The following is a 22,766-nucleotide window of genomic DNA, read 5'->3' as shown; positions in this document are numbered from 1 at the left end:
ACCCATCCATTTCCATTTCATCAGGAGAATATCATGGTGTCAAAAGCTTTCTGCAAGTCTAACTTGACCATACCTGTACAGTTCCCCTCCTCACTTTCCTGCTTAATGTGGTGAAAATGGTGGATAAGGAAGTATCAGTGGAATGAGCTGTTCTAAAGCCAGATTGTAGTTCATAAAGAAGTGTTTGCTCGAGAAAGTATCCCTCAAGTTGATTTAAAAAAAAGGAATCTCACAACAACTTTGGATAAGGTGCTGAGGATCGACACAGGCCTGTAGTTTCCTACGTTTGTTTTACTGCTCGTACTGTTGAGTGGAACCACCCGGGCTGTTTTGAGATCCTTGGGAAATGTACCACTACCAAGAGAAAGGTTTACAATACGCGTTATCATTTTAGCAGTGACACACAAGCACTATCCTTTATGAATCTCACAGGAAGGTTATCCAGCCCAGTTTCTTTGTTTGTGCTCATTAAGCATTGTAGACTGGAAACGTTGTCCTCTGTTACCATGCACAGCTCAAACAAATCATTTGTGATACCTTTGCTATGGTAAACGTTGTTAATGAAAGACTGGCCATAGTGTCCAGAGCAGGTGGGTTACTTCTTAACCAGAGATGAGGCTATAGTGGTAAAAAAAATGTGGTAAAATAATTTGCAACCTTTGCCTGTTCATAACATAAAACATCCTCAATATCCAGGCCAATACTACAGGATTTTACCTTATGGGGGAGTTTTTGAGCCAATGTCCTTTAACATTTTCCACAGTTCATAAGGCCGATGTAAGCTGTCATTAACGGCGTCTATATAGTGTTTGGATTTGACCTTATCCATTTTGTATCTTGCCTGGTTTCTACGGTTAATATAACCGTCATAATCTTGTTGTAGATTTGTCCTTCTGAATCTGGCCAGGTAGCTATTCCCTTTTCCTTACGAGGTCTAAGATCTCGGAAGTGATCCATTTCCCTGACCGCTGTTTGATACAACTTTGTTTCATCGGAGCCAGAGAGTCGAGTGCAGACAGAAACATATCTTGATCAACAAGCTTGATCAATATCATCACAGTTTAGTACATGAGGCCAATCCAAAATTCCAAGTACTTCTACAAAATGTCCTTTTGAGTATTGTTTCATAGACCGTACCTACCATGTAGTTATGACCTGGCTCTAATAGCATTTTGGATTTCTTTCGGGTACAGTAGGTTACCATATGATCACATAAACCAATATTTAAGACTCCTGACTGACAGACGTTCTCTTGATCTGATACAATAATCAAATCTAAAGTTGATTTACTGTCAATACACACCCGGGTTGGCTCGGGTGTGTATTGAGATGTTTCTACAACTTGATTGGTTTCCACCTGTGGTAAATTCAATTGATTGGACTTGATTTGGAAAGGTGCACACCTGTCTATATAAGGTCCCACAGTTGACAGTGCATGTTAGAGCAAAGATCATGTCATGAGGTGGAAGGAATTGTCCGTAGAGCTCCGAGACAGGATTGTGTCGAGGCACAGATCTGGGGAAGGGTACCAAAAGATTTCTGCAGCATTGAAGGTCCCCAAGAACACAGTGGCCTCCATCAATCGTAAATGGAAGAAGTTTGGAACCACCAAGACTCTTCCTAGAGCTGGCCGCCCAGACAAACTGAGCAATCGGGGGAGAAGGGTCTTGGTCAGGAAGGTGACCAAAAACCAGATGGTCACTCTGACAGAGCTCCAGAGTTCCTCTGTTGAGATGGGAGAACCTTCCAGAAGGACAACCATCTCTGAAGCACTCCACCAATCAGGCCTTCATGGTAGAGTGGCCAGATGGAAGCCACTCCCAATAAAAGGCACATGACAGCCCGCTTGGAGTTTGCCAAAAGGCACCTAAATACTCTCAGACCATGAGAAACAAGATTCTCTGGTCTGATGAAACCAAGATTGAACTATTTGGCCTGAATGCCAAGTGTCACATCTGGAGGAAACCGGGCACCACTCATCACCTGGTCAATACCATCCCTACAGTGAAGCATGGTGGTGGCAGCATCATGCTGTGGGTATGTTTTTCAGCGACAGGGACTGGGAGATTAGTCAGGATCGAGGCAAAGATGAACGGAGCAAAGTACAGAGAGATCCTTGATGAAATCTTGCTCCAGAGCACTCAGGACCTCAGACTGGGGCAAAGGTTCACCTTCCAACAGAACAACTACCCTAAGCACACAGCCAAGACAACTCAAGAGTGGCTTTGGGACAAGTCTCTGAATTTCCTTGAGTGGCCCAGCCAGAACCCAGACTTGAACCCGATCGAACATCTCTGGAGAGACCTGAAGATAGCTGTGCAGCAACGCTCCCCATCCAACCTGACAGAGCTTGAGAGGATCTGCAGAGAAGAATTGAGAAACTCCCCAAATACAGGTGTGCCAAGTTTGTAGCTTCATACCCAATAAGACTCGAGGCTGTAATCTCTGCCAAAGGTGCTTCAACAAAGTACTGAGTAAAGAGTCTGAATACTTATGTAAATGTGATTCACTTTCATAAATTGCTTTGTCATTATGGGGTATTGTGTGTAGATTGAGAGGGGGGGGGACAATTGAATACATTTTAGAATAAGGCTGTAACGTAACATAATGTGGAAAAAGTCAAGGGGTCTGAATATTTTCCAAAGGCACTGAATACCTAATATATTATCTGACTTGACTGTCACAGTTTTTTAAATCGTTCATGTTATTGTTAGCAGGCGATACATTAGGTCAGCATTATAGAGACTGTGAAAGGGTTCGACTGTAGTCTATAAATTATTCAAAAGCTGAGCATTTTAGTATGGGGAGATGAAGAGCAATAGAGTTGTGTGTGTATTTGGTGGGGGAGAGAGAGAAAGACGGAGAGAGAGAGAGAGGGAGAGACGGGAAATAAGATGAAAGGCCCCGCACAGCAGTTGTCTTATTACCAGTTATTAAAGTAGGTTTTCCTGGAGCAGTGAAAAAAAGAGAAGGAGTGTGTGTGTGTGTGTGTGTGTGTGTGTGTGTGTGTGTGTGGCTGGTGCAATGATTTGGGATCTCTTCCCCCTCCTCCTCCTTGCCTATACAGAGGAGGACTGAAAGAGGGAGCGAGAGAGAAAGAGAGCGAGATTAGAGTACAGTGAGAGAGAAATCAACACTCAACGAGGGGAGAAACCCAAGAGACGAGAGTGAGAAGAGACAGAGTGAGAGCGAGAGATACAGGAGACAAGTCACATGAAGAGAAGAGAGGAGACACATCTTTGTAGCTGTCGAGCTGAAGCCAAGTGGGAGTAGTGTGTTTCGTTGGACTAAATCTCTTTGCTTTTCAGAGCCCACACACAGACACAAGTGAGTGTGTGTCCTGCTGGTGCCTTACTCGTGAAGTGTGTGTGCTATATGCTCGGGACTTTGAGTGTGCGCGTGTGTGAGACCATGTGGAGGATCACGACCTTGTTCCTTCTAGCCCACCTGGGGCGCAGTCTGACAGGGGCATGGAGAGCCTCCCTGCCGCGCCTGCAGTTCACTCACTCAGGTAAGACAGAACCCCTCTCTCTCTCTCTCCCCCACACGCCCTGCTGTCTCTTGTTAGTGTGGCTCACATTTCTCCTGTCTGCCCACACATTGTGTTATCTATTAATTGTATTATCTAGTTCAACGTCTGTCCCTTTCACTGCTTTCCTCGTTCCAGGACACTTTCTTACACAGTGAGGGATCAGCTACAGTGCAGGAGAGAATGGGATGTTTGTGTGATGATGTTTGCGTATGATTGACGGAGTGCAATTATTGTGCGAAGATGATGTGTGTCATCGAAGGGGCAGGCTTTTTTTTTTCATTTTTTAAGGAATGATTATGACAGTGTATGTATCTGTCTTCTAATAGAGAGGTATGTTAAGATCTTTAGTCTGTGCTAATGTAAGTATTGAGAGATATTTGAGCTGCTCCATCTGCTCATGTCTGAGAATGCAACAATCCCGAACCCCCAGTTGGGAGTGATAGTCTAATCAGTCGTATGTGAGTTACATATAACAATTCGATTCAAGGCTGAAACGTACGTGACCTAGAAAGTATAAAGGGGACTTGTGCACAGGGAGAAGCTAGTTGGATTTAGTTTGTTCGGTCAGAGCGAAGGTGTCTGAACACAGACAGACATTTCATTTCCTGCATCACTTCTGCTTTGCGGGACTCCATTTCAGTGCTACATCTGGCTGCTTTTGAACATGAGCATCACAACGCGGAGTTCAATATCAGAGGTACGGAAGAAAGAAAGTCCAGAATCATAAAAAAGGACTGGAAACTCTTTTGGACCTCGCTATACATCTGAATGCCTTTATTGCCCTTTAACCCCTGCTCTTCACGGGTCAGATTCACCACTAGGTCCTGATTCCAGATCAGATCCTGGAGGTCCACGTGTGAGGGAGCTGGTCTTAACCCCACCATGACTGATTACCCAATCAGCTTGGCCGCCTGGTCCCTCTCTCTCTCTCTCTCTCTCTCTCTCTCTCTCTCTCTCTCTCTCTCTCTCTCTCTCTCTCTCTCAACCCAGCTTGCCTTAATGACTAAATGATACCAGTTATTCAATCAAACTCTGCGTCGGACATGCCAGCCAGCACTGGACTAAACTGCCTGCTACCCCCCAAATCCTAACGGCTCAATTATTCCAGTCGCTTGTCGACTCCAGCCCTTATTTCCCAAATGATAAATGACAGCTGGGGATTGGGTTCTTGCCTCCCACACACAAAAAGGACATTTTACTGCTGCGAATGATGTGAAATGTATAGCGGCACATATAAAAGCCTAATGAAGCAACGCCAGCTGTTAAGCCATGTAGAATGATTGGGAACCCCACACAACCCGGGTTATAGAGTTGCCGTTTGATGATGCTCACCTTGCCCCGGCTGCCTCTAACAGTTCACCCGCTCCTCTCGTGACCCGTGAGGATGCATCATTACCCTGTACAGTGATTGGAGAGGCGGCCATGTTGGGAAGGTCATTATCATGTTGAATGATAAACGCAAGACATTTGTGACATAAATTGGAAGTTAGTCCATCGTCTCAAGATGATGACACTTTCCCCTTTCACCCAAGGGTGAGGTTGGTGCCCCGAGAATTGGCACCCCTTCTTCCTGGCAACACCCTTGACAACGGTAGACGGTGGTTTTGCAGCCTTGAACTAAAGCTGTGCTGTAATGCTCAGACAGAGAGCTACCTTTGCCAAACATCTGATTATGATGAATACGTATTTATTCAGAAAGGTCAAAGGGCAGGGTATCCACGTGTGCCTGGTTGAGTGGTGAAAGAATCCAGATGTCAGGGAGTGTGTGTTTGTCTGTTTCCCAGGCATCTCCAGTCCTGCCTCTCTAATTGCACTGTAATTGGTGAAGTGATAACCCCATTTCCACAGGAAACGGGCCCCAGTTTCCTAATTTCTCTAGTGGCACACCGCACAAAGTCTTCCCACTGGGAACCGTAAGCCAGACAACTCAGCTATGGGGCCCGTGTAGAGAAACAGGTAGACTGACTCAGACACAAAGACAGACACACACACACACACACACACAACCACACACACACACACACACACACACACACACACACACACACACACACACACACACACACACACACACACACACACACACACACATACACACACACACACATACACACACACATACACACACACACACACACATACAACCACACACACACATACAACCACACACACACACACACACACACACACACACACATACAACCACACACACACACACACACACACACACACATACAACCACACACACACACACACACACACACACACACACACACATACAACACACACACACACACACACACACACACACACACACACACACACACACATACAACCACACACACACACACACACACACACACACACACACAACCACACACACACACGCACACACACACTAGCAATCCTCTTGATAATAACAAAATGGTAATGAGGGAGATTAATGATAACTACTCTATTGAATCATGATAGACAGGATGCTTAGCACCAGTTTGAGGAAAATAACCATCTGTTTTAAAATGGACTCCCGCCATGGTGTGTGTGTGTGTGTGCGTGTGTGCATGCATGCGTGTGTGCGTGTATGTGTGTGCGCGCACATTCCTGCCTGCGTCTATGTTCATTTTAGTCTGTGTGTGTTTCTGTATGTGCCCTTGTCGTGTGTGTGTGTGTGTGTGCGTGTGTGTGTCTGTGTCTCCTGATGCAGGAATGTTCGTAGCTGAATCACACGCCACACATTCACCCTAATCACATAGACGCACATCAGTTTGCTCCCATGACTGAGGTAATCTAATGTTCACTGGCTCGGGTTTGTTTGGTGGCTAAAAATATACCTCTCCTCCTGATGCCATCCTAACACACAGCGTCCACATCCACACAGGACTGGAAGAAGAGAGGGTGGTGGGCAGACAGAGACTCGCCCTCAAAAGACACCAGAGGAAGTGTTAAGGTCGGGGCATGAGGACACAGGGAGGAGAGGGTGGGGTGAGTGGGCGGTGGAGATATGTCAAGGTTTTTCTTTGATTAAGAGTGACGGGGTCAAGGCTCAACTGGCTGGAGGTCAAGGGTCAGGGCCTTAAGGACCTCGCTGTCACCTTCAGCTTGTCTGAGGAGGGAGGCACTCTGCAGTTTTCACAAACACTTTGAGTCTACCCGGACTGAAAATACATGGCTGTTCTGATGAGTTAAGACACATTTAGAAACAAAGACCCTTCTGTTTGGGTTCTTGGATTTCAACAAGATTTCCAGGATTCCAATCTAAGCCTTCTGAACTGAACAATGTACCTTTACAAATCTACTTCTCACTAGTTTGTTCCTACACATTGGCCTACATTTACAGTTGAGCCGTTAGCGCGTTACTGCATGAAGCTAATGGACTTTCTACAGCAGACGTGTTGTGTTTTTGGTGTTAGCTGTGGAAGCCAGTCTGACAGGTGAAACACTGACAGTACTAATCCCTCTGAGGGGCTGCTGGTGAGAACAGGCCTGGAACCCCCACTGGGTTGACATGGTCACTGTTGTCAAGGCAACTACCCCAGAGGAAGGATGGGCCCGTTGGGGTTGGTGGGTGCAGCTGGTGTGTTGGGAGAGTGGCAGGAATGTGTGTGTGTGTGTGTCTGTGTGTGTGTGTGTGTGTGTGTGTGTGTGTGTGTGTGTGTGTGTGTGTGTGTGTGTGTGTGTGTGTGTGTGTGTGTGTGTGTGTGTGTGTGTGTGCGTGTGTGTGCGCGTGCGTGCGTGCGTGCGCGTGCGTGTGTATATGTGTGTGTGCGTGTGTGTGTGTGGGCGTGCGTGTGTGTGTGTGCGTGCGTGTGTGTGTATGTATGTGTGTATGTGTATGTGTGCGTGTGTGTGTATGTGTGCGTGGAGACTACATGTTCGTGTCTAAAAGGGTATTTTAGCTTGGGAGAGGCAGGAATGTGTTTTCTGTCACCCTGAATAAGAGACAATCATCATTGACTCAGAATGACGCAATCCTGACAGGTGTTCTGGCCATTGGCTCTACAGTCCAGTGTGTGTGTAGAAATGTACAGTATATACAGTACAAATAATATATTTGGGTGTGAGAGAGATGAGATGGGTACACTCTTAGCGGGGACTTTGATTGTGATATTTGAAACGTGTCACTCAACAAGTTTGCCAACAACCAATAGAATGTGTATGCCAGTTTGATCTTACAGTCCTCCCGGTTTCTTAAAATAAATATTTGCTACCTCTTTCGTCAGCAAATGAAAGTGATTCAATTAACTCCAAATGGCAGTTTATTTTTGTAGTTTCCCTCAGTCTGCTCCCATACTTTTTTCCCTCTCATGCCCTTCTCCCCATCGATTCATCCTCTTTCTCACCGCAGTGTAGTTCCTTCCACGCGTGCCATGTCTCATTTCTCAGTCTGTCAGTCTCATCACAGTGGCATCAGTCTCATCTCACTGTTCCAGTTTTTCCACCAGACACAGTCTGTCACTACTTCTCAATCTTCTCCAAACCCTCCTGCTTCTATCTTCTATCAAACACATGCAAGCTCAGCTTTAGAGGCAAGCTTTACTGTCTAGAACCTAAAAGGATTCTTCGGTTGTCCCCAGAACCCTTTAAAGAACCCTTTTTGCTTCCAGGTAGAATAGTTTTAGTTCCAGGTAGAACCCTTTTGGGTTCCATGTAGAACCCTTTCCACAGAGGGTTCTACATGAAACCCAAAAGGGTTCTACCTGGAACCAAAAAGGGTTCTCCTATGGGGACAGCTGAAGAACCCTTATGGAACCATTTCTTTCTAAGTGTGAAAGGGAAAAGATAATATGTGCAGTTAGAGGAATGTAAACCAATTCCATCCTCCAAATTCCTTCCTATGTGATCTCAAAGCCAATTGACATTCTGTACGTTAGTGTAGTTTGTGTGGGAGAAGTGTGGTTTCACAGGGAGAGTAGACTGATAGTGGTGATGGTCATCCTCTGCCAATCGCTACTCTTAGCTCTCCGGCTATGGGGTCTAACCGACGTACAGCCTCTATCATAGCTTTCATAGTCTCACGGTTGTATCAGCCACTATCGTCTAATCTGTCTGGAGATGTGTTAGTTTGTTTGTCTGACGGACTTCTGACTTATGTCGATCTCCGGTACGCTCGCTGGAGAAGTGAATAGATGAATGTGTGTTAGACACTGTGGGAAAGGGTTTGTGCTGAGTCATATTATGTGGGTTTGTGGAGTGGAGTCCTAGCCACAGAATACTACAACTCATAAGATTAATGGATGCAGCCTAGTACCACTCATTAGCTGGTCTTTGGAGGACCATATGCGTTATTATAGCTGGTGTGTGACTGTGTTTTTGATCTCTCGGTCGTCCTATCTGTATTTCATTGAGCTGTCTATACAAATAGTTTGCTCATACGGTCACGTTTCATTTGTCATTGGGTTCTAGACGTATTTGTTGCTGTGTTATTGGTGTCTGTATCATATTGTGACTGCGGCCTCATCTCTCTGCTGTACGGTGTTCATATTACGACAGCCTCAGTACCGTGCTGTTGTTGTATTCATCTCTCTGCATGTCTCTCTCTCTCTCTCGCTCTCGCTCTCTCTGTCTTTATCTCTTTGTCTCTCTCTGTCAGAGCTGGTCCAGAATGGCCGTCTCCTATACCTGCCCCTGGCGGCGGGGGACATGCACTCTCTGCTGCCAGATGAAGATGGCCGTCGGCTCTACGTGGCCATGAAGGACAACCTGCTGTCCACCAGCCTGGACGACATCACGCAGAACCCCAGCAAGGTCAGACTGCCTGGCTCTCTATAGGCTTCTCACACTACTGAGCCGAACCGAGCCAAACCAAACCAAGCTGTACTGAGCTGTCCTGGTGACACAACCACCATAATTGTTAGAACTTTGTTGGGAAAAAAAGACGATTTGAAAAGCAATTATCCAAACCACAGTCTGGTTCTGGTCTGCATGATTGTGTGAAAAAAGGGTAATAGATCCAACACAATTACTTACACACACTTACACTCCCATGAACACACGTATTGATCCAGCTACACTCCTCAGTGAGGAAAAACGTTAACTCCTAGCTGGTTTTCACCGTAACCCAGAGAATCTTGTGAGAGAATAGATGTTAGTGGCTGGATGACTGTCAGTCACTGTTGGTTGTCCAGTGTGCATGGAGAAAGTAACTTAGAGGGATAACGACGCTCAAATTGATGGTAACCAGAATACGGAGGAGTAAGCCACCTCCAGCTGTCTAGCATCCCTTCCTCTTTCCATCAAGCCCCCTGTGTCTCTCAATCCCTCTCTTTCAGACTAACACTACCTGAAATACACAGCGATCATCACACTTCTCCACCTCTCTCCTGTATGTACCCATGCCCACTACCAATCACAGCCTCTCGTACCTCTCCCTTTTCATTTCCTCCTGCTCAAACTTTCATTCCGATACACGTAGACACACATTTACACAGGGACTCTCTCTCTCAGACTCTCTTTCCCAGACGGGAATAGCCCCGTATTGTATAAGTGAGGGTTTCATTCTAAGGTCACCCCTGTTCCCACTTCTCCCTGGCAGGAGATTGACTAGAGCGCCATGCTCCCACTAATAACACCATCCTCTGATCAACCAACCCCTGAGGCATTCCTATTGCATGAGTCCCTCACCGCCAGCCCACATCACACACAAGGACAGAAGAGCTGTGCGTGAGAGGGCGTGTGTGTTTGTGTGTGTGTGTGTCTCTGTGTGCAAATGTGACCGATCTCCAACTCTCTATTTACCCATGTCCGCTACCAGCATCATCCTAATTTCTCTCCTTTTCCATATCCTCCCTCTCTTTCTTTACTTTAAAAAAAATCCAGTTCCTTTTCAGTCCCTTGCTAATTGAGTTGCATGTTGCACAGGGATTAGTGTAGGGTCTATGCATTTCCACATCTTTGTCCATGTGACAGGGCATAGAACTGGTTATACAAAACTCCCCTCCAAGACATAGTATTCGTCACAGATGGTAGATTTATATATTCCCAGTGAGAATGCTGGTGGTCGCCCAGTCTACTCCCCCCTCTGGTATTCAGGGATAGCATTTAGTATTCGATTAGCATCCCCGTTAGGTGTTGCCAAGGCAGCAGCTACAATTCCTGGGGTACAGACGGAAGTAAAGCATATCGTCATATACGAACTTTGTGCATCATACACATGTATGGGGGTGGCAGGTAGCCTAGTGGTTAGAGTGATGGGCCAGTAACCGAAAGGTTGCTAGATTGAATCCCCCGAGCTGACAAGGTAAACATCTGTCGTTCTGCCCCTGAACAAGACAGTTAACCCACTGTTCCTAGGCCGCCATTGTAAATAAGAATTTGTTCTTAAATCTTCTTCAGGATTGGTGGGTCCCCCCTGTGGGATGGTTGAGCTAATGTAGGCTAATACGATTAGCATGAGGTTGTAAGTAACAAGAACATTTCCCAGGACATAGACATATCTGATATTGGCAGAAAGCTTAAATTCGTGTTAATCTAACTGCACTGTCCAATTTACAGTAGCTATTACAGTGAAAGAATACCATGCCTTTGTTTGAGGAGAGTGCACAGTTTTGAACATGAAAACTTATTAATAAACAAATTAGGCACATTTGGGCAGCCTTGATACAAAATTTTGAACATAAATGCAATGGTTCATTGGATCAGTCTAAAACTGTGCACATACACTGCTGCCACACTGCTGATGATGGTACAAAAAAATACACAAAAAAACGTCATTTTTGTCTTTGTATTATCTTTTACCAGATCTAACCTGTTATATTCTCCTACATTCCTTTCACATTTCCACAAATTTCAAAGTGTTTCCTTTCAGATGGTACCAAGAAAATGCATATCCTTGCTTCAGGGCCTGAGCTACAGGCAGTTAGATTTGGGTATGTCATTTTAGGCGAAAATTGAAAAAAGGGTTAAGAGTTAACTGACTTGCCAAGTTAAATAAAGGTTTAATAAAAATAAATAAAATACATGTATTGCTAGTTTGAGTTACCTGAGGTGGGAGAGAGTTCCCTGTAATCATGGAGCTGTATAGTACTGTGCATTCCCTAGCCTCTGTTCTGGACCCCTGGTAGCATGTGTGTATGGGTGTCTGAGCTGTGTGTTAACTGATTGTACAGACAGTTTGGTACTTTTAATATGTCAATACCTCTCACAAAGACCAGCAGTCAATCTCCCCTCTACTTTGAGCCAGGATAGATTGCCGTTCATGATATTGTTGTACCTGAAAGGCTTTACAATGAAGAGCTGGCGAATACAAGTGGCAATATAGTCCACTAGCATCCTCGGTCATTTTCCATCGAAGTTGTCAGAACCAGGGGGTTTGTCATTATAGATAGACAGCAATACTTTTTTCACCTCTTCCACACTCACGTTACAGAACTCCAAATTACAATGCTTGTCTTTCATTATTTGGTCAGTTAAGCATGAGTCTGAAGGCTCAGAGTTTGTTGTTGGCATGTCATGCATACGTTTGCTAATCTTGCCATTTAAAAAGTCAGTAAAAGTTGTTGGCAATATCAAAGTGTTTTGTGATGAATGAGCCATCTGATTCAATGAAGGATGAAGCTACGTTTCCCTTTTGGCCAACATTTCATTGAAGATACTCCACATTTTGTACAATCATCGTTTATAAAAATGTACCTTTTGTTTTCGTAGTACAATTTCTTCTTCTTTTTTTTGTTTGGTCTCATCATTTCTCTTTTAACAGTACGTTTGCCTGGACAGCCAGATTGATTTGCCATTCCTTTTGCCTCGCCCCTCTCAACCATACAATTTCTCAATCCCTCGTCAATCCACAGGGAATTAGCCGTTCGAACAGTCCGTTTCTCAGTGGGTGGATGCTTATCGGTAACCGGAGCTTTAAAAAATGGAAAGCTGAAATGAAGAAAGAAAGAAAAAAACATCTTTATCTTTTATCACGTGATCTCTGCTACGTCCCCTAAATGACTAACTCAGTGGACATGCTGTGGAGGTTAGTCATCTATGGTGGCATGATATCACCTCATCATGGTGGCATGATATCACCTCATCATGGTGGCATGAAACCAGATCATCATGGTGGCCTGATACCAGATCATCATTATTTTTTTCAGCTCTACTGGCCAGCAAGTCCAGAACGGGTGCAAGAGTGTTTGATGGCTGGAAAGGACCGGGAGGTGAGGGGTTACCACACACATAGACACACACACACACACACACACACACACACACACACACTCCTAACTCCAATCCCCCTCTACAGTTGGAGTGCGCTAATTTCCTGCGAGTGCTGCAGCCCTACAACCAGACCCACCTGTATGTGTGTGGAACGGGAGCCTTCAACCCTCGCTGTGCCTTCATCCCTACCACCGTCTTCCTCAAGGTAAAGCCACACACACACACTCACTCCTTCCTCAACCAACCAGCACACCCGGTGGGTCCCCCAGGAATATATTGAGGAAAACGGATGCCTATCTCAAGCTTTCTCTCTCTGTCCTTCTACATCTGTCCTATAGCAATACATCCTATACCTGTGTGTTCTGTCTGACTAAAGGCTTAGCTGTCAGCCCCTATAGCTGCGCTATCTGTTGCTACACCTACTATGTGTACTGTACTGTGTGCCCCTATACCCCGATGCCTGCCTGCCTGTCCTATGCCTCCGTGTGTTTGCCCCACGTCTCAACGTTTCTTAGCTAAACTCCCGTGCTCTTCCTCTCTCTCTTTCTTCTTTCACTTTCTCACACACTGTCTTCAGGTCCCCATGTGTGCTGGTGTCTGTGTTTCTGGGAGAAGGTGTGAAACCCATGAAAGGGGCTTAGACTCCTGAGCAAGGACACGAGGGGCCGCGATGCTTTGAGAGGCCAGCGGCGCTGCCTCCCTCACATTGCATTTGACACATTTTTCAGCCAAATATTTACAGAGATTACGGCCTCCTTAATAGACAAGTCTGGGAGAGTTTTAGAGTTGTACTGTGCATGAGTTATGTGCAGGGGCGGACTGGGACCAAAAATCGTCCCCTGGCATTTCAAACACACCGGACCATTTCATTTTTTTCTTGACGCCCCCATTATTAGCCAGATAATGATAATTTTATGTTTAAAAAAAACAAAACAAGACAGACATGGCCAATGCCTAAACATTGACAAGACCATCTGGCATTTGCCCGTAATGCCAGATGGTCAGTCTTCCCCTGGTCATGTGGCAGTAGCGTGCGTCCATGCGTGAGTGAGTGCATGTGTGTGTATGTGTGTAGAGTGTTTAAATTGTGTCTATTCAATTCTGTTTCTTTGGCAGTCGGAGCGACAAACTCTATCATTTGGACAGACTGAATGCGGGAAGGGAAAGTGTCCATATGATCCCCACCAGAGAACTGCCTCCGCCATTATTGGTAAGATCACACACAGTATGTCTGTGAGCAAATGTCTTGTGTGTGAGTGAGTTCACACTAATAGGAAGACCTGTTTGATGTCCTTATAGGTGCACGTGGATAATGACGTGTTGGTGCTTTTTCCATGGTTACGCCTATACAGTGTGTTGGATGATGTGTTTTTCTGTATCCCGTGTCCAGATGGGGAGCTGTATGCTGGGATCTCATCTGACTTCATGAGTCGAGACTCGGCCTTCTTCCGCAGCCTGGGCAGTCGTCATGTGATCCGCACCGAGCAGTACGATTCCTCCTGGCTGCAGAGTAAGGACGTGTATAAATGAAACAATAAAAACTCAATCATTTATCTTTGTTCTCTCTTTCACATCGAAACATTTCCCCTCATTCACTCTAATTTGTAAACATATCTTTCACACCCTCTCTCTCTGTACTTCTCTCCATCTAAATGGTAAAATCTCTCTTCTCTCTCGCTCTCTGTCAGATGCCCAGTTTGTTAAGGTGGCCTGGATGGCGGAGACTGATAACCCAGAGGATGATAAGGTGTACGTGTTCTTCACTGAGCGCGCTCAGGAGGCAGAGGGGGCTGCTGGGAAGGTGCTGTACTCCAGAGTGGCGCGTGTCTGCAAGGTAAGGATCTCTACGTGCCTGTGTGTACTGGTACCGATGTACGGGTGTGTGTGTCTGTGTGTGTGTCTGTGTCTGTGTGTGTGTGTGTGTGTGTGTGTGTGTGTGTGTGTGTGTGTGTGTGTGTGTGTGTGTGTGTGTGTGTGTGTGTGTGTGTGTGTGTGTGTGTGTGTGTGTGTGTGTGTGTGTGTGTGTGTTTACGTACAACGGGCACGTGCACTTGTGTGTTTATCGATGTGCCTGTATATGTGTGTTTGTTTACCATCTTACTATCACGGTTGCTGTCTGTGTCGATAGTGACATCTATTCTAATCTGGGTGTGTACAGAACGACATCGGGGGCCAGCGGAGTCTGGTGAACAAGTGGAGCACCTTCCAGAAGGCACGTATCGTGTGCTCTATCCCTGGATCCGACGGGATACAGACTCACTTTGACCAACTACGTGAGTATGAACTATCAACTTGACCTCGCTCTTACTGACCAGTGACCACACACACATGACCATAAGCTCACCGACCATGACCACCAATTCACCAAGTGAAACACAAACAATCGTACTAAAGTTCAACAGACGTACCATAATGGTTAATGGTGTTGAATCCCAATAAGACAGCAGTGGAGGAGGGAGTGGATATTGTATAGACTGTATTGGCTCTAAAGCAACTACGGCGCCTTCAGATTGTATTCACACCACTTTACTTTATCCACATTTTGGTGTGTTACAGCCGGGTTAAAACATTTATTCAATTGACATGTTGTGTCACTGATCTACACATAATACCCCATAATATCAAAGTGGAATTTTGTTAGTATATATATATATATATATATATATATATATATATATATTTTATGAATTGAAAATGGTAAGCTGAAATGTCTTCAGTCAATAAGTATTCAAACGCTTTGTTGTGGCAAGCCTAAATAAGTTCAGGAGTAAAAATGTGCTTAACAAGTCGCATAATAAGTTGCATGGACTCATTCCGTGTTCAATAATAGTGGTTAAAATGATTTTGTGAGGTCTACCCCATCTCTGTACCCCACACACACAATTAACTGTAAGGTCCCTCAATCCAGTAGTGAATTTCAAGCACAGATACAGCCACAAAGACCAGGGGAGGTTTTACAATGCTTCGCAAAGAAGGACACCACTGATAGGTGGTTGTGTACAAATAAAAAGCATATATTCCTATATATTATAATATATATATTATAATATATTCCTTTGAGCGTGGTGAAGTTATTCATTGGGCTTTGGATGGTGTATCAATACACTCAGCCAGTACAAAGAGACAGGCGTCCTTCGACACCTTCCTAACTCAGTTGCCGAAGAGGAAGGAAACCGCTCAGGGATTTCACCATGAGGCCAATGGTGATTTTAAAACAGTTACTGACTTTAATGGTTGTGATATGAGAAAACTGAGGATGGATCAACAACATTGTAGTTACTCCACAATACTAACCTAAATGACAGAGTGAAAAGAAGGAAGCATGTGCAGAATATATGTGCCTGTTTGCAACAAGGCACATAACCCTTTCCTGCAGTCAAATGACCTAGTTGCCTCATGGGTTGAATGCTATTAATATTTTTCATAATTAATAAACAAGCTGCTGAAAATCCAGTGCTTCTATGTCAAACGGTTTTGTTATGTGATGTATATAAAGTGTAAATATTGGGATTCAAATTCTAACTTAATACATTACAACTCGATATCTGACATGGTGAAGGTGTCTTCTATTTTTAAACCCATAACCAAAATAGATTTGTTTAAGACTACCAATAAACACTCTGTGTGACCCTGATTTAGCCTACTGCAGTAAAAGGTTATTATGTAATACTGCAAAAAATTTGGGAAGGACATTTTTCACTTTTTTGTCCTGAATAAATAAGTGTTTGGTTTGGGGCAAATCTAAAACATCACTGAGTACCACTCTTCATAATTTCAATCATGGTGGTGGCTGCATCATGTTATGGGTATGCTTGTCATCGGAATATAAGCACAGGCACAATCGGAGAGGAAAATCTGGTTCAGTCTGCTTTCCAGCAGACACTAGAAGACAAATTTACCTTTCAGCAGGACAATAACCTAAACAAGGCCAAATCTATACTGGAGTTGCTTACAGAGACGACATTGAATGCTCCAAGTTGCCTTGTTACCGTTTTGACTTAAATCGGCATGGAAATCTATAGCAAGACTTGAAAATGGCTGTCTAGCAATGATCAACAATCAACTTGACAGAGCTTGAAGAATTTTAAAAAGAATAATTATTGTACAATCCAGGTGTGCAAAGTTCGTAGGATACTTCCCCAAAAAGACTCACAGCTGCAATCTCCACAAAAGGTGGTTCTACAAAGTATTGCCTCAGGGGTGTGAATACTTTTGTATTTCCGTATTTCATTTTCAATAAATGTGCTAAAATGTATAAAAACATGTTTTCACTTTGTCATTATGGGGTATTGTATGTAGATGGGTAAGAACAAAATTGATTTAATCCGTTTTTGAATTCAGGCTGTAACAAAACGTAATGCGGTATCAATGCATTCTGAGGGCACTGGATATAGAAGTGAAGAGTCTATGTTTGGCCTACAGAAAGCTTAGTGTTTTGATCATGCAGCCAGCATAACTCCACTCCACCCTGGCTTGTGGTATTCCACTCTGTTACCACGGTGACCAGCAGCCCTGTCCTTTTTACCCTGCGCTGCCTTTGTAGTACTTCAGCACTAGTCGCCCTGGCAACTACCATGAAGTCTCTATTAGAGAGCATTTAAGGGTCTAGCATCTCCCCTTTCTGTGATCTCCGGTTTTTCAAGTCTGTGTGTGTCTGTGTGTCTGTGTGAGTGTACATGTGTGTCTATGCTTGTGCATGCACTCTGTCATCGCTAGTTTTATGGGCCATAGAGTATCAGTCAGTGATGTGATCAGTAGTTGGCCTCGCTAGAAGCGAGACCGAGAGACAGGACCGTTCCCTTATCACATCTGTTTCTGTAAACACAACCAGCCAGTAAAATAAACAACACCCCTCCCCCCCTCTCTCTGGGGTTATACTGAGGCAAAGTGAACCACACACATCATAACACATACACACACAAACACACATACACACATCACACACAGACAACTCCCTGTCCAACCCGTCTCACCCAGGACAGTGAGTAGGAAGATGAACATAAACATCCCCACACAACAACCTGCCCCGGGACACGTTGCAACTGAAAAGATCCCATCAGCCCAAGAATGCCGCCGGTGTTGTGTTTACGGCACGCTCCGTCGGCCAGAAACACTACGAATCGCATGAGCGCCTTGTTCGGGTCCGGGGCCCCTCATGTTGAAGGAGCCAGGCTGTTATCGATGCCGGAACTTCTACAAGAATATTTGGGTGTCAACTCTAACAAGAGCCACTATCCTGGCAGGTCATCAGTGTTTGTACAGGTGAAAGGGATTGTTTACAGTCTGGAGCACTCAACCATCAGTACTTATTGAATATATTCGTTTCTAATCCTCCTATAGTCAGAATAAAGTGTTACCAACTGTAGTCTTTGATTGAAAGCTTATGAGAGACATGGTTAGCAGTGGTGTAAGGTACTTAAGTAAATATAGTTCTACTTAAGTACTTTTTGGGGGTATCTGTACGTTACTATTTATATTTTTGACAACTTTTACTTCACTACATTCCTAAAGAAAATAATGTACTTTTTTACCCCATAGAGTTTCGTGACACCCAAAAGTACTCGTTACATTTTGAATGCTTAGCAGGACAGGAAAATGGTCCAATTCACCCACTTATCAAGAGAACATCTCTGGTCATACCTCCCTACATCCCTACTATCTGGTGGACTCACTAAACACAAATGCTTAGTGTTGGGAGTGTGCCCCTAGCTATCCGTAAATTATTATTATTTTTTTAAATTGTGCCGTCTGGTTTGCTTAATATAAGGAATGTGAAATGATTTATATGTTTACTTTGACTTTTGATACTGAAGTATATTTCGAAAGAAATACTTTGACTTTCACTCAAGTAGTATTTTACTGCGTGACTTTCACTTTTACTTGAGTCAACTTATCTTTACTTTTACTCAAGTATGATAATTGGATACTTTTCCCACCACTGCGTGTTAGGGAAGCTCTCAGAGTATCGGAGTATATTAAAAAATATATAGATATGTGTTTTAATAGGCCTACATATAGATATCTAAAATGTCTTTTGAATGTGTTCATCAGTTGGAAACATTTGAAGGGCGTCTGTTTGTGGCCAGAAGCCCATAAACAGACGTATAAAGCCAGGAGAGATGGAATTCCCTGGCGTGTTACTGTGTTGTTATTCAGGACAGTCATACCATCAGTTTGGACCGGGAGACACTAACTGTTTGACCACAAAGTTTAGGTTAGACCACTCAGGTCCCGAAGCAGAGGACAACAAAGTCTTGAGGAGTTTGGGGTTTATAGATTTCAATGATTTAAAGGAAGTTGGTGTGTGTGTATATGTGTGTGTGTCGCTGTGTGTGTGCGCCCACATCCTAGTCCCTAGATGGCCTAGCTCGGATGAGGGAATAGGAGGGGTGGAGAGTTAAGGAGAAGGGTATTTTCTGGGATAAGGCTGGGAAAGATAGGGGCTAGAGCTGGAGGGGTGTGGGCAAGACAAGGATATCTCCCAACCCGGGGGAACAGATCTCTTTGTTTAGAGGAACTGACACAAGTAGAGCCCTCGGGAGAGAAAATGAGACACAGACAAAGAGAGAGAGAAAGAACGAGAGGGTTGGGAGGACAAAGTGAAAGACAAAGAAATGTATTGGAAGAGAGACTTCAAAAGGTGGATTTGAGAGATAAACGGAAGATGATCGTTCAGACAGAGAGAGAGAGAAAGAAATTAGGATGAAGATGTGTTGGATAACGAACAAAGGGAGAAGTAGAATGTAGGAGAAAGTTAATGCATTCTAGGCCGGGTTTGAGAGAGAGAGGGAGAGAGAGAGAGAGAGAGAGAGAGCGCAGTGCCTCTGCAGCATGGTGTACCCAGAGTCCTCTGCTGTGTGTTGTGCCCTGGGCTATGCTGCGGCATTTGTGTGCGTGCTGCAGTGTGTGTGTATGTGTGCAACGTTGTGTGTGTGCAGTCATGTACAGTGCCAGTCGAGTTTGGACACACCCACTCATTCAAGGGTTTTTCTTTATTTTACTATTTTCTACATTGTAGAATAATAGTGAAGACATCAAAACTATGAAATAACACACGGAATCATGTAGTAACCAAAAAGTGTTTTATATTTGAGATTTTTCAAAGTTTGCCTTGGTGACAGCTTTCCACACTCTTGGCATTCTCTTGTGTGTGTGTGCGTGCGTGTGTGAGAGAGAGATGAGATTAGATTTCCACCAGTCTGATCCCATCGAGGCCACATGAAGCAGCAGGAACAAGAGGAATGTGAGAGAGTAATAATACTCTTTACTGTGTACCACACCTCAAATACAAGCCCACCATACATACTTGTGTGTGTGTGTGCGTGCTTTGCGTTTGTCCGTTAATGTGCGCGTGCGTTCCTGCGTGCGTGTCTATGCATGTGTTCGTGTATCGTGTGTAATGTGTGCGTGCGTGTACATATTCATGTCTTGTTTGTGTACATGCACACGCGTCATGTATTTGGTCAGTAGTTGATCTGTGTCGTGGGGAAGGGATTGAGGACAGTGTCGGGGGCCTTAGGGGACAGACAGGCAGAGTGGCCTGGCTGCGTGGCAGGGGAGGGCTGCTACATGAGGATTGGTCATGGAGGATCAACTCGTCTCCAGCTCTCACACTGAGATGGGATATTACTGCCTGGGATTCATTAGACTGGTCCACTCAGCCGTACCATCAGACCAAACGGCATTAGGAACACACACGCGCACATGGGAACACACTTGAACACACACACATACTCACTCTCACGCGCATGAATGCTGGCCCGCACGCACACCACACACACACACACACACACACACACACACACACACACACACACACACACACTCAGTGATGGAAGAAGTAATCATAAGTAATCATCATATTTGAGTAAAAGTTAAGATACCACAAAGACATGCTCCGGAACTTTGGCGCCTACATTGTAAAACCACGTTTTTAGGATCTGAACACATTTCATTTTTATTTCATTTAACTAGGCAAGTCAGTCAAGAACAAATTCCTATTTACAATGACGGCTTACCCCAGACGGACGACGCTGGGCTAATTGTGTGCTGCCCTTATGGGTCTCCCAATCACGGCCAGATGTGATACAGCCTGGATTCAAACCAGGGACTGTATTGACACCTCTTGCTCTGAGATGAAGTGCCTTAAACCTCTGCGCCACTCGGGAGCCCATAACTAAACACTTTTCTGCATTTAGAATTTCAAGAAAAACATGTGTGAACATGTTTTTGAACACATGAACCCTAAAGTCGATGTCCGCTCCCCGGCGTAAATCGATTTAGCATAATACACAAATCGCCATCAAAATCCATCTGTTTAAACTAGAGAGATCCGTTTTTTTGTTGTTGCATGGGCTGCGTCTCAATCCACCACATCCGCCAATGGCAGCCTTCCGTATCTACGGTGGAAGGTGGCCGAGCTACAGCGGTTGGTGTTAGTCAGACCGTGAGACATCCCGAAAATTGGTCTTCTCACGAGCACATCTGTAGCATCCCAACAGTTATCGCTACACACTCATATGACCCCTCTATGGAAAGGTGAGACTCTCGCGAACAAGAACATTTTGGTTTCGCTCTAAGACTCCCACAAGCCTCACAAGACTCGTCTGAAGGAAGCCCGGTACCAGTTTACCCGGTACCAGTTTAATGAATGAATGACCACCTTATAGGGAAGTAGTTGAGTGCTCAAAAGGTTTTGTTAAATATGGGTCAAAAAATCAAATCATTTCCTGGTCTTTCTTATCTCTCAGATATAGGACAGCCATTTTAAGTCCAACTTCCTTTTTGATTGAATTTTTGACCATTTGTTTTTCCGTGTTTGGATCTGTTATTCAATGCATTTCTATGCGCTAAAAGCAGTAAGACCAAATTCAATGTTTCCTCAAATAAATGTTTTAATATATTGTTTTGATACCTGAAGGGGTCCTTAAATTCAAAAATCAAATAGTTAAATGATCATTGGTATGACCGTCATAGAATCATTTGATATGTTAGTTTAGTAAAAACACCCGGCTTAGACCCTAAACACTGGTGGTGGGGTTTTAACACTGTCGGGTGTAGAGCCGTAGTTGCATATTTCAAGCATGCCTTTAGAGTGAATGTGAGCGATACCACCCCTGGCTGTGTTTGTTAGTGGCGGAAACAGGAAACTTTGGAGACTTCTGTTCACCAAGTGACTATCTAAGTGAATGTGTTTCAATTAAAAGTAAATCCTTTATGACCACATATTATACATTTCCTAAGGCCTTCAGTTATGGCCTAGTTATCCTCGACATTGTGGTCTGAATCCAGGCACATGGACCACATCAGACATGCAAGTCACGACACACTGGTTTGCAGAGTGATTAGTAAGTCCAATCGGAATCCAGGAATATATCCAACAATTGGACTATTTTATCACCCACAACCGCCACTCAGAATGACTCCTTGATGAAAGATTTAACAAACAAAAGTACCTAAACCATCTAAACAGGAACAAGCATCTCAGTATTGGGTGCAGTGGTAGAGAAATTATTCAACTGTCAAAATTAAGGAAAAAGGAACAAGGAAATGCTGTGCATGAAATACCTTATAACAATCAAACCAGACAGAACAATCTCCTTTTTCTATTGACTTTTTGGAGGTCAGGGAAAATGTACACACACACACACACACGTACACGTAAACACACACACACACACACACAGGCGCACGCGCACGCATGGATAGAGAGAGAAAACTCACACAACCCTACCACAAACTCAAACTCTGTTATGTCACCTTTTTATATATATATTTTTTTACTGCAAATCAACCCTATAATCAGTTTGACAAAAGTCTAGTACCTAAGTCATGTGTCCCATCTCTTCTCCTTCCAGAGGACATCTTTATCCTCCATGATGGAAAGGACAAGAAGAACCCTCTGATCTACGGCCTCTTCACCACATCTAGGTAAGCCAGCTTCCGGGCACACAGTTCACCACAACCCCACGGTAGTCATTTGTTTCCCAGGGCTGATGTAATGTAAGTCTTCTGTAGCTGTTATAAGACCTTTAGGAATGCATACATGAGGGGTGCCCAAGGTAAAGTGTTACCAGATATTTAGCATTGT

At 44.3% G+C, this 22,766-nt stretch overlaps 1 protein-coding gene across 1 annotated transcript in view; it reads left to right on the top strand.

Annotated features, from left to right (window-relative positions):
- The first annotated feature begins 3,069 nt into the window (after positions 1-3,069).
- Positions 3,070-22,766, top strand: part of sema3h (sema domain, immunoglobulin domain (Ig), short basic domain, secreted, (semaphorin) 3H) — a 31,891-nt gene continuing 12,194 nt past the window's right edge. The window contains exons 1-9 of the mRNA XM_042299303.1: positions 3,070-3,511; positions 9,123-9,277; positions 12,613-12,675; positions 12,762-12,881; positions 13,793-13,886; positions 14,067-14,186; positions 14,365-14,510; positions 14,835-14,949; positions 22,534-22,606. Coding sequence (XP_042155237.1) covers positions 3,376-3,511; positions 9,123-9,277; positions 12,613-12,675; positions 12,762-12,881; positions 13,793-13,886; positions 14,067-14,186; positions 14,365-14,510; positions 14,835-14,949; positions 22,534-22,606 — 1,022 coding nt within the window. The 5' untranslated portion in view covers positions 3,070-3,375. The remainder of the gene's footprint in view (positions 3,512-9,122; positions 9,278-12,612; positions 12,676-12,761; positions 12,882-13,792; positions 13,887-14,066; positions 14,187-14,364; positions 14,511-14,834; positions 14,950-22,533; positions 22,607-22,766) is intronic.

This window comes from Oncorhynchus tshawytscha, linkage group LG16 (genome assembly GCF_018296145.1).
Source record: "Oncorhynchus tshawytscha isolate Ot180627B linkage group LG16, Otsh_v2.0, whole genome shotgun sequence".
Lineage (NCBI taxonomy): Eukaryota > Metazoa > Chordata > Actinopteri > Salmoniformes > Salmonidae > Oncorhynchus > Oncorhynchus tshawytscha.
This window is presented reverse-complemented; position numbering and strand designations above follow the sequence as displayed.